At 37.5% G+C, this 15567-nt stretch overlaps 1 protein-coding gene across 3 annotated transcripts in view; it reads left to right on the plus strand.

Annotated features, from left to right (window-relative positions):
- Nucleotides 1-15567, plus strand: part of LOC127867806 (uncharacterized) — an 83244-nt gene that overhangs the window by 50074 nt on the left and 17603 nt on the right. For all 3 annotated transcript variants that reach the window (XM_052409264.1, XM_052409266.1, XM_052409265.1), the window contains exons 26-28: nt 3031-4738; nt 11376-11477; nt 15188-15327. In XM_052409264.1, coding sequence (XP_052265224.1) covers nt 3031-4738; nt 11376-11477; nt 15188-15327 — 1950 coding nt within the window. The remainder of the gene's footprint in view (nt 1-3030; nt 4739-11375; nt 11478-15187; nt 15328-15567) is intronic.

Consider the following 15567-nt stretch of genomic DNA (forward strand, 5'->3'; position numbering starts at 1 on the left):
CTAAATTATACAAAATTGTGAATATAGTAAACAATACAAAATAGTAAATTGGCTTTGTGAATGATTTATGTAGGTTGAATTATATTTTCATGTAATTTCAGGGATTTACAGTTTAAATACCTGTGTGGTATATCTCAGTTCTTGATCATTTAATTGGGCATAAGTGAATATGTGAATGATACAGAAAATCACGTTAAATACATCAGCCATGCCGACTAGCTGATTTGGTAGAGACGAGCATAATTTCTACTGCCACTCTCCTTTACCACTTAGATACGTATTTTTAGCTCTGCTGTTTTCGGAGAAAACCCGAGGTATTGTCATAGCCAGTTCGTCGTGTCGTGTCCGTTGTCGTGTCGTCCACGTCGTGGTAAAACCTTAACATTTTATCAAGGTTTTAAACATTGGCTCTAAAGTCAAAATGCTTCCACCTACAACTTTGAAACTTCATATGTAGCTGCACCTTGATGAGTTCTACACGCCCACCCATATTTGGGTCACTAGGTCAAAGGTCAAGGTTACTGTGACCTCTAAAAAAGCCAAAAACAAATATTCTGACAAGCGTTTATTTCTTCAAAAATGCTACTGCAGCCGAGAGTGGCACCCGTTATGTGGTGCTCTTGTTACGTATTTTTAGTCCCTTAGAAAGTAAAATTTAATCTAAGACCTTTCTTACTAGATTCAAGTTAAAAAGGCATCATTTCCAACCCTTAGATACTGATGAGCAGCAAACAGCGTAAAGCCTGAACAGACTGCAAGTTACTCGCAGGCTGTTCTGGTTTTATGCTGTTTGAACATTTTTATGCCCCCCTTCGAAGAAGAGGGGTATATTGCTTTGCACATGTCGGTTGGTCCGTCCACCAGGTGATTTCCGGATGATAACTAAAGAACGCTTGGGCCTAGGATCATGAAACTTAATAGGAACATTGATCATGATTCGCAGATGACCCCTATTGATTTTGAGGTCACTAGGTCAAAGGTCAAGGTCACGGTGACTCGAAATGGTAAAATGGTTTTTGGATGATAACTCAAGAACGCATACGCGGCCAACAGGGCGAACTCTGAACAATATAACTGAAGCAACTGGTCTGTAATCCTAAATCTATAATTATCAGTCCAATGAAACATCATCATTGGAGTAAAATAAAGTGGATCAGTAAAAATATTATCAGAATATGAGATTTTTTTTGTATATTTTGTATATTAAATATTGTGTTAATGTTTAATTTTGTTGATTAATATAAATATAAGCAGGACAGGGGAGGTAATACACTATTATATCTTTCTTATATACAGGGGAAACAAATGCAATAAGTTTAAATTTCATGTTTAATAAATAGAGGATATTTGTTCATGTCAGTGTGAGATCATTAATTATTTTTTTCATTGTCCCTTGACATATTGCTTTTATATTTTGCATACTTGTTTACCAACATCACCCCAACCTATAAACAAGAGCAGACAACTCTATCAAGCATTTTGTCCTTTTATACTTAGAATATGCATATATTTGATAAATCTATGTTAAAGTTTGCGTACTACCCCAAATATTTCCTATATCCTTTGACATATTGCTTTTATATGTTGCATACTTGTTTACCAACATGACCCCAACCTATAAACAAGAGCAGACCACTGTATCAAGCATTTTGAAATAATTATGGCCCCTTTACACTTAGATAATTGAACAATTTGCTTAAATTGCCATAACTTCTTTATTTATGATCACATTTTATTATTACGTTGGCATAACAACACTTACCTGAATACCACAATGGATTCCACCCAAACAATACCCCACGCCCGTACCAGAATCCCTCCCCCCCCCCAACCTCACCCCCCCCCCCCCCCAACCTCACCCCCCCCCCCCCCCAATTTTCTTTTTTTAAACATCATCTAAAAAATTGCCACACCCAACATTATACCCCCCTCTCTCTCCCCCCTAACCCCCCAACCCCCCCCCCTCATTTTTTTTTTAAAACATCTAATAAATTTCCACACCCCACATTAAACCCCCCTCTCGTTCCCCCCACCCTTCCCCCCCGCATTTTTTTTTTTTTGGTTCCTTTTTTTATTTTTGAAAGATTGTCTAATAAATTATTGAATATGAACAATTTCCCCATGATGGCTTACGTTATACTGTCAAGCACTCGAATAGTTGAGCGCGCTGTCCTCTGACAGCTCTTGTTAGGTCACAAGGTCAAAGGTCAAGGTCACAGTGACTCAAAATAGTAAAATGGTTTCCGGATGATAACTCAAGAATGCTTACGCCTAGGATCATGAAACTTCATTGGTACATTGATCATGACTGGCAGATGACCCCTATTGATTTTCAGGTCACTAGGTCAAGGTCACAGTGACTCGAAATACTACAATGGTTTCCGGATGATAACTTACATTAGGTCAAAGGTCAAGGTCATAGTGACAAAAAACGCATTCACACAATGGCTGCCACTACAACTGACAGCCCATATGGGGGGCATGCATGTTTTACAAACAGCCCTTGTTCTTCTGAGTGGGAAAGGAATAATTTAAGAAAAGCAGCTCTTAGTTACTAGCCCTAGCATGTAAAATCAATTCTGTTTAGCCTGATCGGCTGAGAATGTTCATAAAAGTGTCTATAGAGCATTATGTGATAGAAATACATGTAATACTAAACACTGCAAAAAGTGTGCTGATAAACATAGCAAAAGTTGAACTTAGCAACCAAGCAAAACCTTAAAAACAGAAAAATACATTTGAGCCGTTTACTGTAAAAAGGGAGTTTCATTTGCATAAAGTGTACATGTAGTCCCAGATAACCATTTGCAGTCGGCAAAGGTTAATCAGTGACGACACTTTCCGCTTTTATGATATTTTTCGTTTCCAGAAAGTCTCTTCTTAGCAAACATTTAGTTTAGGTGGAAATTGTCGTCCCTGATTAGCTTGTGCGGACTGCATTGGCTAATCTTGGATGACACTTTACACACATGCATTAAACCCCTTTTTCAAGGAGCATGGCTCATTTAATAAACTAGTTTCCTATTTCAGTTTCTTTGCTGAAATCCTCGAGGCAAGTGGCCCCATGCCAATTAATGATCCCCAACTGCAACAGGAGATGGACGTGTTTCCATTTGAAGCCATTGAGCGGATAAAGCAGGTGGGAGGTCTGGGGGATTTCCTCAAACAGTCGCTTAAATTCGCTGTGATTGACGATGTAGTGTCCATTTTGTCACACGCGAAAGCAGCTCGGGAGTTGGCTCTCAAAAGACGTCACGAACTCGGCTCTAGTGGTGTGCCAGCGGTAGCTAATGACTGGTATACCGTAGGGAAAAGTGTGAATAACGTCGATAGCTTGACAGAAAGTGTGAAAGTGAGCATGGATTATTCATCTAAAGTTTCTGGTATGACAGGTGTTTTAGATACTGGTAAGACTCACAGCAAAATATCTCCAAGCAATTCTATGGCGAGTGTACCACAATTTTCTGTAGGTGTGGCAATTTCTCAACCATCACCATCATCTTTTAGCACCACATATCCTCATTGGTCAGAAGGTGTGAATTCTTTCAATATAAATTCCCAGAAACAGCCTGGTGTTGTGAACTCATTTGATTTGATTGACAACCCTCCACTGATAGGAAAAACTGTGAAACCATCCATGGATGAGTTGGATGACATCGATATTCATTCTGACGCATACAGTGACTTTCGGGGCAGTCAGGATAGTGGTAGGGTTGAAGCTAATGGTAACTCAAAACTATTGCCTGACAGTAGCAAAAATGAGAAGGAAATGAGTCGAAGTAGTTCAAAATCGGATGTTAGTGAAAGGAGTGAACTGTCTGGTTTTTCCATTGATGCACCTAAACCTTTAAAGCCTCTTAGAAGCCATATTTTATCTGGAAAGAACCAGATCAATAACTTGGATAAACCAGTCAACAGTCCGGTTTCTTGGAGTTCAACAGGAAAGGGGAGTTTAGAAGACAGTGACATTCTTTCTGATAGTGTTTTTAAAGAGATTCAGAAGGTGGGAGAAGAGTATGTTAAGAAAACCGATGCAGAGTTAATAGCAGAACTTGCAGCTTCTGTTGTTAATCAGATTTATAATGGTAAAAGTGTATCCAAACAGGATCGTTCAGATATGTTGGAAAGAGTTTCTGCTGATATTGCAAGAGACTTTGAGAAGAACGATACTTTTCGTAAGCAAGGTCTGTGGACTAACACTCCTGCAAGCAGTGGCTATACAGACAAGTTTGCCATGGATTTTATGAAGAAGCATTATGAGACACCTGAAGTGATAGCTCCCCCTACTTCTGTGTACCCCCAACACAGGCTATCAGTCAATTCAAAAGAATTTACTCCTAAGCAATTTTCTAATTTTAATTCTTTGTTTAATGAGCCATTGAGTACTGGTAGCAATGGCAATGGACACTTTTTAGGTACAAATTTAATGACAGAGTCTGCCGGTTATACTTTGTTTTCTGGCCCAAGCTTGGGTATTGGCAAGTTTTCGACTCCAATTACTACATCAGCATCGTTTATACCGCCACCAATGTCAGCTTCAAATTTCTATAGTTCCGAGCTTCCCCCAAACCTTGGCATTCCAGGCAGGATGCCTTTGTCATCCCCCTCTATGTGGCCACCATTTTCTCAGACACCAAACCCAATATCGATGCCCCTGTCGACAAGTACAGAGAATAGAAAAACCTACGTCCATTCAGTGACAATGACTGATGATAATTGGGATCAAGAATTATTAAAGGTAACTGATTATGCACAGTATGTTTGTTTGTCATATCAGTTAGCCCTTTCCCACTTAGATATGTATTTTGACTAGAGCTGTACCGATTCACACATCATTCGATTCGATTCGATTTCAATACCAAATGGTCCGATTCTATTATTTTTTATTCGATTCAAATTACACTATTTACTGCTTATTTTGCAAACTATTTCATGTTTGGTTTGTCCAGGGCATGAATTTATATGTTTGGTATTTGCTATTAACTTATTATGTTGTACATTTAAAGAGTTTAATTTTTTTAAATGCATCGTTGTTTAATAAGTAACACATTTATTTAACAAAATTTCCTGTTGAGTTATTTAAAAAAAAACATATAAACATAAAATGCACAATGTAACACATGTGTTTAACAGAAAAAAAACATGTATATAAACAACTTCAAATTGACTTCTTAACAGAATGCACACAGTTTAGTAAACAAACCACAGCGTTATCATTAGAATTTTTTGTAGCAGGCTTTTGAGTTATTTGAGGAGGCAAACGAGCACCGAAGGTGCAAGTTGCTAGGGGGCACATTCCCCCAGCAGAAAATTTTTGAAATAAAGGTTCCAAATCGTGGCTTTTGAGCGATTTTGGGCACATAATTTATTTAACATGATTTTTGCTCATTTAGGATATTTATGTGAATGGTAAAGACAAAATAAAGTCCTCAGTTTACATCAACTCTGCAATTATCAAGATTTTGATAAAAACAGATATACATGTACAGGGATCATATTTTCCCGCAACATCAATCGGTCCGGATATAAATGGGGAAAAGTATCCGAAAATGTATATCCGAAATCATGACAAATAACGTTAAAATATATACCATTGATTTTGCCATTCATGCAGGTGGTATAATACATGTACAAGTAAAATTCCCTTAGGCATTTTTTTTAAAAACGGAACGAGTTTTCTCATCTGGTTTTATCATTTTGTATTTCATTGTTGTTTCGTGTGCTGTTTTATCAGACTTTTTTCATCGTTGTCAATATTATTAATCTGTGTAAGTCTATACCGATGTTTTTAATTGTTGTCGACTCGATAATAGCTCACAAACATGCACTGAACCAAACAAATGTCTGTGCGTAGGTTGGCTACTGACAACAACAACCAAATATTTAATAAATAATTTGTTGTCAAATAACCCACGGACGATAGTTTAGATGCGTAGGGATTTAATCACGAGAGCGAAGCATTTGAAACCACGCATCTTATTTTCCGGTCGTGAGTTATTCAACAACAAAGTATAAAGTACACGAATTATTTCGATTCTAACACGGTTTTACTAAAGATTAATTCAATGTATATTATTTTTCTTGTGTACTATTTTATTTGAAGTTCCGCCCATAAAAATAACTTTCGGCTGTTCTGTCGATCAGATCCGCGACTTTCATTCATATTATATTACCGGATTATTACGCTGGTGGAAAATGAATCGGCATGTTTTGTTTAGTTACGGCGCGTGCATTCAGACGCGTCTTTTCGGATGCGTCTTTAATCCGCTGTTCACAAGTTTTTGATTCTTGGTCTGACGTGCAATAAACCGGTCCTGACCGGTTTAGAGACTGCAGCGAATGGTTTATGACACCTAATCGAGATAAGAATGTCATTAGGGTGTGTTAGCATGTACACTGTGTAATCGATTTCATGACATGGGAATTTAAATAGCAAACAGAATCGGACCGACTGTTTGGGATTTTCAATCGGTCTTTCATGACCCCAATCGGTCTAGGACCGACAAAACCGAAAAAAATATGATCCCTGTACATGTATAAAAAACATTAAAACATGTAACACCAATAATATTCGACTTTAAATAATTAATTTTCCAAAATAAAACAGAGTTTGATGTGGTTCTAATCTAGTTGCCATAAAAATAATCAACCGATGATTCACTATCTGATTCTGGGTCATATTCCTTTGATGCCAGGTTAAGTTTTTGTATGGCTATATCGACAGCTGTCTTAATCAGGCTCAGCTCATCATTCCCCTCAGTAACATCGGTTTGGACCCCAGCATCCACAAGTGTAAGAACTAGTGCTGATGCTGAGGCCCTTGGCTGCTTCGGGGGAATCTTCCGCCTCTCTTTTTTGTCTAGCCACAGCTTGACTTCTGACTTGATAGGCTGCTTGGCTTCAGGACTTAAATAGTAAAATAATCAATATGGAAATGTAGCATGTTTTTTCAGATTGAATTTTACTTTTGAACCTCAATTGAGATTTAATTTTACTTTTTAACTGTATTTTTTTTAAAGAAGAGTATAAATGGCCCATTAAATATAGAAGACACTGTGCAAGATCATGGGTGATATTAAAATTTTGTCAGAGGCCCCCTTGAAAAGATGCATACAATTTGGGCATAGGTTCTCCTAGCATAGCAATTTTAAGAAAAATTTGGCAGTTTGGCAATGCAGATTAAAAAAAAAATCATGCATAGGTTGCCCCAGCTGAGGCAATCTTAGGATTTAAATATGTTGCAGAGGAAGCTTCTTTTCGCCAATTTTTTCCAATACAAATTTGGACATATTTGGTTAAAAATAATATCCACTTACTGTTCGGAGGTTCAAAACTCCGTGGAGAAACCAAACATCTGCATGATCGGAAGCAATCATCAACGAAATTTGTCAAAAATAAAACCAAAATGTAAAAGGGAAAGTGCATTCATCCGGAGGTGCCAGTAAATGATAAACGTTAACAAAACTGGAACAAAATAACTTCAACAGCTAACTATCGTTCTTACTCGAAGCACAAAAGATAAATTTGTTTATTTTTCTTTTTTTTAGACATGTTGACATTGTCAGTATGTGACCTTTAATCAAAGTCGTACACTCATGTTACCCGCTTCGCGATTGGACAATTATATCGAAGGACTAATGAGAAAGCAGTTAACATATATCGGTATCGGTCGTTTACTTCCGTTTCAGACTGTTTATAAACGAATACTAAATATCTCGTCATCATCGTGAACATTTGGTGATTTTTATGCCCCCGGTAGGGTGGCATATAGCAGTTGAACTGTCCGGTCTGTCAGTATGTCAGTATGTGTGTATGTCAGTCTGTCCGTCCGTCCGAAAAAAACTTTAACATTGTCCATAACTTTTACACTATTGAAGATAACAACTTGATATTTGGCATGCATGTGTATCTCATGAAGCGGAACATTTTGAGTGGTAAAGGTGAAGGTCAAGGTCATCCTTCAAGGTCAAATATATGGCATCTGTCCGTCCGAAAACTTTAACTTTGGCCATAACTTTTTCAATATTGAAGATAGCAACTTGATATTTGGCATGCATGTGTATCTCATGAAGCTGCACATTTTGAGTGGTGGAAGTTCGAGGTCAAGGTCATCCTTCAAGGTCAATGGTCAAAATAAATAAATAATAATTTCAAAGCGGCGTTCTCATGTAGCTGCACATTTTGAGTGGTGGAAGTTCAAGGTCAAAGTCATCCTTCAAGGTCAAGGTCATCCTTCAAGGTCAAACGTCAAAAAAAATAATTCAAAGCGGGGTTCTCATGAAGCTGCGCATTTAGAGTGGTGGAAGGTCAAGGTCATCCGTCAAGGTCAAGGTCATCCTTCAAGTTCAAGGTCATCCTTCAAGGTCAAAGGTAAAAAAATTAAAAAATTCAAAGTGGCGTTCTCATGAAGCTGCACATTTTGAGGGGTGAAAGTTCAAGGTCAAGGTCATCATTCAAGGTCAAAGGTCAAAAAAATAATAATTTCAAAGCAGCGCAAATGGGCATTGTGTTTCTGACGAACACATCTCTTGTTTTTATTATGCCCCCGGTAGGGTGGCATATAGCTGTTGAACTGTCCGTCAGTCAGTATGTCAGTATGTGTGTATGTCAGTCTGTCCGTCCGTCCGAAAAAAACTTTAACGCTGGCCATAACTTTTTCACTATTGAAGATAGCAACTTGATGTTCGGCATGCATGTGTATCTCATGGAGCTGAACATTTTGAGTGGTGAAAGGTTAAGGTCAAGGTCATCCTTTAGGGTCAAATGTCAAATAAATGGAGTCTGTCCGTCCGAAAACTTTAACATTGGCCATAACTTTTAATATTGAAGATAGCAACTTGATATTTGGCATGCATGTGCATCTCACGGAGCTGCACATTGTGAGTGGTGAAAGGTGAAGGTCAAGGTCATCCTTCAAGGTCAAATGTCAAATATATGGCGTCTGTCCGTCCGAAAACTTTAAAATTGGCCATAACTTTTTTAATATTGAAGATAGCAACTTGATATTTGGCATGCATGTGTATCTCATGAAGCTGCACATTTTGAGTGGTGGAAGTTCAAGGTCAAGGTCATCCTTTAAGGTCAAAGGTCAAAAAAAATATTGTCAAAGCGGCGTTCACATGAAGCTGCACATTTTGAGTGGTGGAAGTTCAAGGTCATCCTTCAAGGTCAAAGGTGAAAAACACATAATTTTTTTCCAAAGCGGCGTTCTCATGAAGCTGCACATTTTGAGTGGTGGAAGTTCAAAGTGAAGGTCATCCTTCAAGGTAAAAAACAAAACATTTTTTTTTTCAAAGCGGCGCAATAGGGGGCATTGTGTTTCTGACAAACACATCTCTTGTTATTTTTTTATCCGAATTTGAGCCGGCCCAAATAACATTTGAGGCGGTCGAATTGGCCGTCGGCCGCCTCCTAATGAAAACACTGAAACCATATGTATTGAGGAAAAAATGAGGTAAAAACATGGGTATAATTTAGTAACAGTAACTTTCTGTTATCAAAATGTAGGTGATACAAATCACATCATTGTTACTAAACACTAACTGACTAGATCTCTTAGTGCTTCCAGAATTAGGGTAACTTATGTCATCAAAACACAATTTGCAAGTTGCCTTTGCATTAGAACCTTCGCAAAACCCGAAATGTTCCCATACTTTTTTTTTTAATTTTGACGGTGCGTCTTTCAGCCTGGTTGAAGAAGCCATTTTACCGGCTGATGTAATGCTCAGCATGTTATTCATTCATTCATTGGATGCCATATTGGCTATTGACCAATCACAAGACGTATTACAAATTTCAAGAACGTTTAGACGACGGATTTGGAAAGTAAGTTCTAAATGCGGATCAATCGGGATTGCAGTGAATCGAATCAAAATTGGCCGTATTGGTATCGAAATTGAATTGGCAGCTTTGAACCGGTTTTTTGATGCATAGAACCGAATAGTTACAGCTCTAATTTTGACTTATTTTTAGTCCCTTAGAAAGTTACATTTAATTAAAGACCTTTCTTACTATATTCAAGTTTTTAAGGCTTCACTTCCAACTCTTAGATACTGATGAGTGGCAAACAGCATAAAACCTGAACAGGCTGTGAGTTACTTGCAGGCTGTTCTGGTTTTATGCTGGTTGCAAAAGCCATTTTAAGCTCGACTATTATATATGAAATATATGTAGTGGAGCTATTCTACTCAACCCGGCGTTGCCGTTCCCGTATTCGTTTCGTTGGCGTTTGCAAATGTTAAAGTTTGCGTACTACCTCAAATATTTTCAATGTCCCTGGACATATTGCTTTCATATTTTGCATACTTGTTTACCATCATGACCTCAACCTATAAACAAGTGCAGACAACTGTATCAAGCATTCTGACAGAAATATTGCCCCTTTTATACTTAGAATATGCATATTATTGATAAATCTATGTTAAAGTTTGCGTACTACCCCAAATATTTCCTATGTCCTTTTACATATTGCTTTTATATTTTGCATTCTTGTTTACCAACATGACCCCAACCTATAAACAAGAGCAGACCACTGTATCAAGTATTTTGACATAATTATTGCCCCTTTTATACTTAGAATATGCATATTATTGATAAATCTATGTTAAAGTTTGCGTACTACCCCAAATATTTCCTATGTCCCTTGAAATATTGCTTTCATATTTTGCATACTTGTTTACCAACATGACCCCCAACCTATAAATTAGAGCAGACAACTGTATCAAGCATTTTGACAGAATTATGGCCCCTTGTATACTTTGATATTTGAACATTTTGCTTAAATTGCCATAACTTCTTTATTTATAATCAGATTTTATTAATACTTTGACAAAACAACACTTACCTGAATACCACAATGGATTCCACCCAAACAATACCCCACGCCCCAACCCAGAATCCCTGCCCCCCCCCCCCCCAACCTCACCCCCCCCCCAATTTTTTATTTTTTCCTTTTTTTATTTTTGAATCATCGTCTAATAAATGACCACACCCCACATTATACCCCCCTCTCAACCCCCCTACCCCCCCCCCCAAAAAAAAAATAAAAATAAATAAATATTTTGTTTTCCTTTTTTTATTTTTGAAAGATCGTCTAATAAATCATTGAATATGAACAATTTCCCCATCATGGCTTACGTTATACTTTCAAGCACTTGAATAGTCGAGCGCGCTGTCCTCTGACAGCTCTTGTTACTTTGCTTCTTATTGGGGAAAGGGTTATTAAATTGTGACTTTGACTTATTTACATGTATGCCCTATCACTTAGTTAAAGTAAAAACTAACCTAGTATTATAATTATGATTATAATTATTATTTGTTTAATTATTTGTTTTATTAGTGTAGAGATGTTTTAATGCAGTATTTTTAACTTCCAGCTTCAAGAAGAAAGAGACCAAGCTTTAGCGAGAATCAGGGATATAGAATCATTGCACAGAAAACTGCAGGAAGACAATAGGGCAAAGGACACGAAAATAATGGTTAGAGCTATAAATGTTGTTAACATGTTTGTAGAGATAAATTTTCCTACTGAAAGCATTGTGGCATTGTCAACAAATTTTGCCTTGCCTTTCTTCTGGTTGGTTGAAGTTGAAAGTGAACTTCGTATAAAACTAAAGCTTTAGTCTGCATAACACTAAAGCTCCAGTTTTAAAAAGTCTAAAACTCAAGTTCGTATAACACTAAAGCTTTAGTCTGCATAACACTAAAGCTCTAGTTTTAATAAGTCTAAAACTCAAGTTTGTATAACACCAAAGCTTTAGTCTGCATAACACTAAAGCTCCAGTTATAATAAGTCTAAAACTCAAGTTTGTATAACACCAAAGCTTTAGTCTTCATAATACTGAAGATCCAGTTTGAATAAGTCTAACACTCTAGTTTGTATAACACCAAAGCTTTAGTCTGCATAACACTGAAGATCCAGTTTGAATAAGTCTAACACTCTAGTTTGTATAACACCAAAGCTTTAGTCTGCATAACACTGAAGATCCAGTTTGAATAAGTCTAACACTCTAGTTTGTATAACACCAAAGCTTTAGTCTGCATAACACTGAAGATCCAGTTTGAATAAGTCTAACACTCTAGTTTGTATAACACTAAAGCTTTAGTCTGCATAACACTGAAGATCCAGTTTGAATAAGTCTAACACTAGTTTGTATAACACCAAAGCTTTAGTCTGCATAACACTGAAGATCCAGTTTGAATAAGTCTAACACTCTAGTTTGTATAACACCAAAGCTTTAGTCTGCATAACACTAAAGATCCAGTTTGAATAAGTCTAAAACTCCAGTTTGTATAACACTAAAGCTCAAGTCTGCATCTAACACTAAATCTTCACTTTGAATAAGGCTAAAGTTTTAGTTTGTATACCACTAAAGCTCAAGTCTGCATCTAACACTAAATCTTCAGTTTGAATAAGGCTAAAGTTGTAGTTTGTATAGCACTAAATATATTGCCTGTAGAACACTCCAATTTGTATAAACTAAAGCTAAAGTTTTTATATAAATAAAGCTCCAGTTTGTATACGTTATTACACTTTTGCTCTAGTCTTTATTTTTATGCCCCCCTTCGAAGAAGAGGGGGTATATTGCTTTGCTCATGTCGGTCGGTAGGTCGGTCGGTCCGTCCACCAGGTGGTTTCCGGATGATAACTCAAGAACGCTTGGGGCTAGGATCATGAAACTTTATAGGTACATTGATCATGACTCGCAGATGACCCCTATTGATTTTGAGGTCACTAGGTCAAAGGTCAAGGTCACAGGTGAAGGTCACAGTTACTGGAAATAGGCATTATAAGGATTAAGCATGGTTCAAACAAGGGAAACAACTACGGTTTATGCATGTTCTTTTTTTTACAGATTTGCCTCCCTTTAATTCATTCAAAATCTCATTTTACAGCAGAGATTCCAAATCTGACCTGTAAATCTTAATGAGCCCCATATTTACTGCCAGTGCTAGGTTACCTTTTCCCATTTGATCATTCTTAAGTATTGGTATTGTAATGCTGCTACTGCTGCTGCTACTGCTACTGCTACTACTACTACTACTACTACTACTACTACTACTACTACTACTACTACTACTACTACTACTACTACTACTACTACTACTACTACTACTAGTCTACTACTACTACTACTACTACTACTACTACTACTACTACTACTACTTCTACTACTACTACTACTACTACTACTACTACTACTACTACAACTACTACTACTACTACTACTAGTTCTACTACTACTACTACTACTACTACTACTACTACTACTACTACTACTACTACTACTACTACTACTACTTCTACTACTACTACTACTACTACTACTACTACAACTACTACTACTACTACTACTACTACTACTACTACTACTACTACTACTACTTCTCCTCCTCCTCCTCCTCCACCACCACCTGCCCCCCTTCGAGGTCAGGGAAAAGTCGGGGAATTTTATTTCATCAGGTTGGTGGCAACCCTGATAAACTACATAGCAACTTCATATTTGGCTTACTATGGGGCATTGTATTTCTCAAAGAAATCTTGTTAACACTTTGGTCTGGTTAGGTAAAGCTCTGTAATTATGTATAACACTAAAGCTTTAGTTTGTATAACCCTAAAGCTTAAGTCTGTATCAGGCAACAGATAAGATTTCATGTCCATTAGTTTTTACTACAAGTTTTGAGTAACAATAGTATTTTCCTTCAAAACTATTTGTCAATTAGTTTTTGGCAAGGGCAACAGATAAGGGTTATTTTAACGTTTTAACGATTTTTATTTGACAGAAAACGATTTGAAATAAAAAATTAATAATACAGAAAACAATTATGAAAATAGAAAAATGAATTGCAGTCGGGCTTTGGTCGTTTTAGTTGAACCATTTTCTTCCATACCGTGTTCATTTGATTAAGTATATTGTGACCCTTAGTGCAGCCGTAATAACTATAGTCAGTTTATATAGACACCGGTATGGCCCGATGTCTATATAAAAATGTACTGTTGTCGAACAAAGTTGTGGAAAATGTGGGCTGCTAAATGCGGATGGGCTAGGACATTAAAGGGTGCGTGCCCCATATAATTTTATTAGCTCGCCTGTTTTTAGAGAAAACCCGAGGTATTGTCATTAGCTCGGCTGTTTTCGGAGCAAACCCGAGGTATTGTCATAGCCAGTTCGTCCTCCGGCATCTGCCGTCCGTCGTCCGCGTTGTGCTTAAACCTTAACAATCCCTCTAAAATCAAAGTGCTTCCGCCTAAAACTTTGAAACTTCATATGTAGCTGCACCTTGATGAGTTCTACACACCACACCCATTTTTGGGTCACTAGGTCAAAGGTCAAGGTCACTGTGACCTCAAATATAAAACTTTAACATAGGCTCTAAAATCAAAGTGCTTCCACCTACAACTTTGAAACTGCATATGTAGATGCACCTTGATGAGTTCTACATGCCACACCCAATTTTGGGTAACTAGGTCAAAGGTCAAGGTCACTATGACCTCTAATATAAAACTTAAACATAGGCTCTAAAATCAAAGTGCTTCCACCTACAACTTTGAAACTCATACGTAGATGCACCTTGATCAGGTCTACACACCACACCCATTTTTGGGTCACTAGGTCAAAGGTCAAGGTCACTGTGACCTCTAATATAAAAATTCTCGCCACTTACCTTTCTTCCTTTTTTTATGACAAGCTTTCATTTATTCAAAACTGCACCCACTGTGGAGCGTTGCCACCCGCTATGCTGTGCTCTTGTTCCCTTACGCGACCCGTACCATCGAGAAAAGACGTCGTGAAGAGTATATTCTCATATCTTTTTAAAGCACACATGCTGACAGCTTCTAAAAAATATTTGGCTCAAAACAATGGGGCAATTCTGTGTCTAGTTTGTATAACTCATAAGCTCTTGTTTAAAATTGTATAACACTTAAACCTCTTGTTAATATAACCCTTAATCTCCAGTTTGTATAACCCGTAAGATCTTGTTTGTATAACCCTTAAACTCTAGTTTGTATAACACTAAAGCTTAAGTTTGTATTACACTAAAGTTCCATTTTGTATAACACTAAAGCTTTAGTTTGTATTACCCGTAAACTCAAGTTTGTATAACACTTCAGCTGAAGTTTGTATAACACTTCAGCTGAAGTTTGTATAACACTAAAGCTTTAGTTTGTATTACACTTTGCTTACAGGATCTAGAGTCTCAGATTCAGACTCAGCAGACGAACTATGAGAGGGAGGTGACCTCCTGGCTGCATCAGAAGACCGCGCTGAGGCAGGAGCTGCAGAAAACACAGGACACTCTGCAGGGACGGGAGAAACAGGAGGCAGAGTATGTGGGAATTGTGTAGGCCCTGTGTGAGAAAACGGGGCTTAATGCATTTGTGTCAAGTGTTGTCCCAGATAAGCCTGTGCATCTGCACAGGCTAATCAGGGACGACACTTAACACTTTCATGGAATATTTTCGATAATCAACCTTAGGGGGAAAAGGTCTTTATTCACATGCATTTAGCCCGGTTTACTAAGACAACTGCTCATAATTATTTTTAGCTCGGCTGTTTTCGGAGAAAA

Source organism: Dreissena polymorpha, chromosome 2 (assembly GCF_020536995.1).
Source record: "Dreissena polymorpha isolate Duluth1 chromosome 2, UMN_Dpol_1.0, whole genome shotgun sequence".
NCBI lineage: Eukaryota > Metazoa > Mollusca > Bivalvia > Myida > Dreissenidae > Dreissena > Dreissena polymorpha.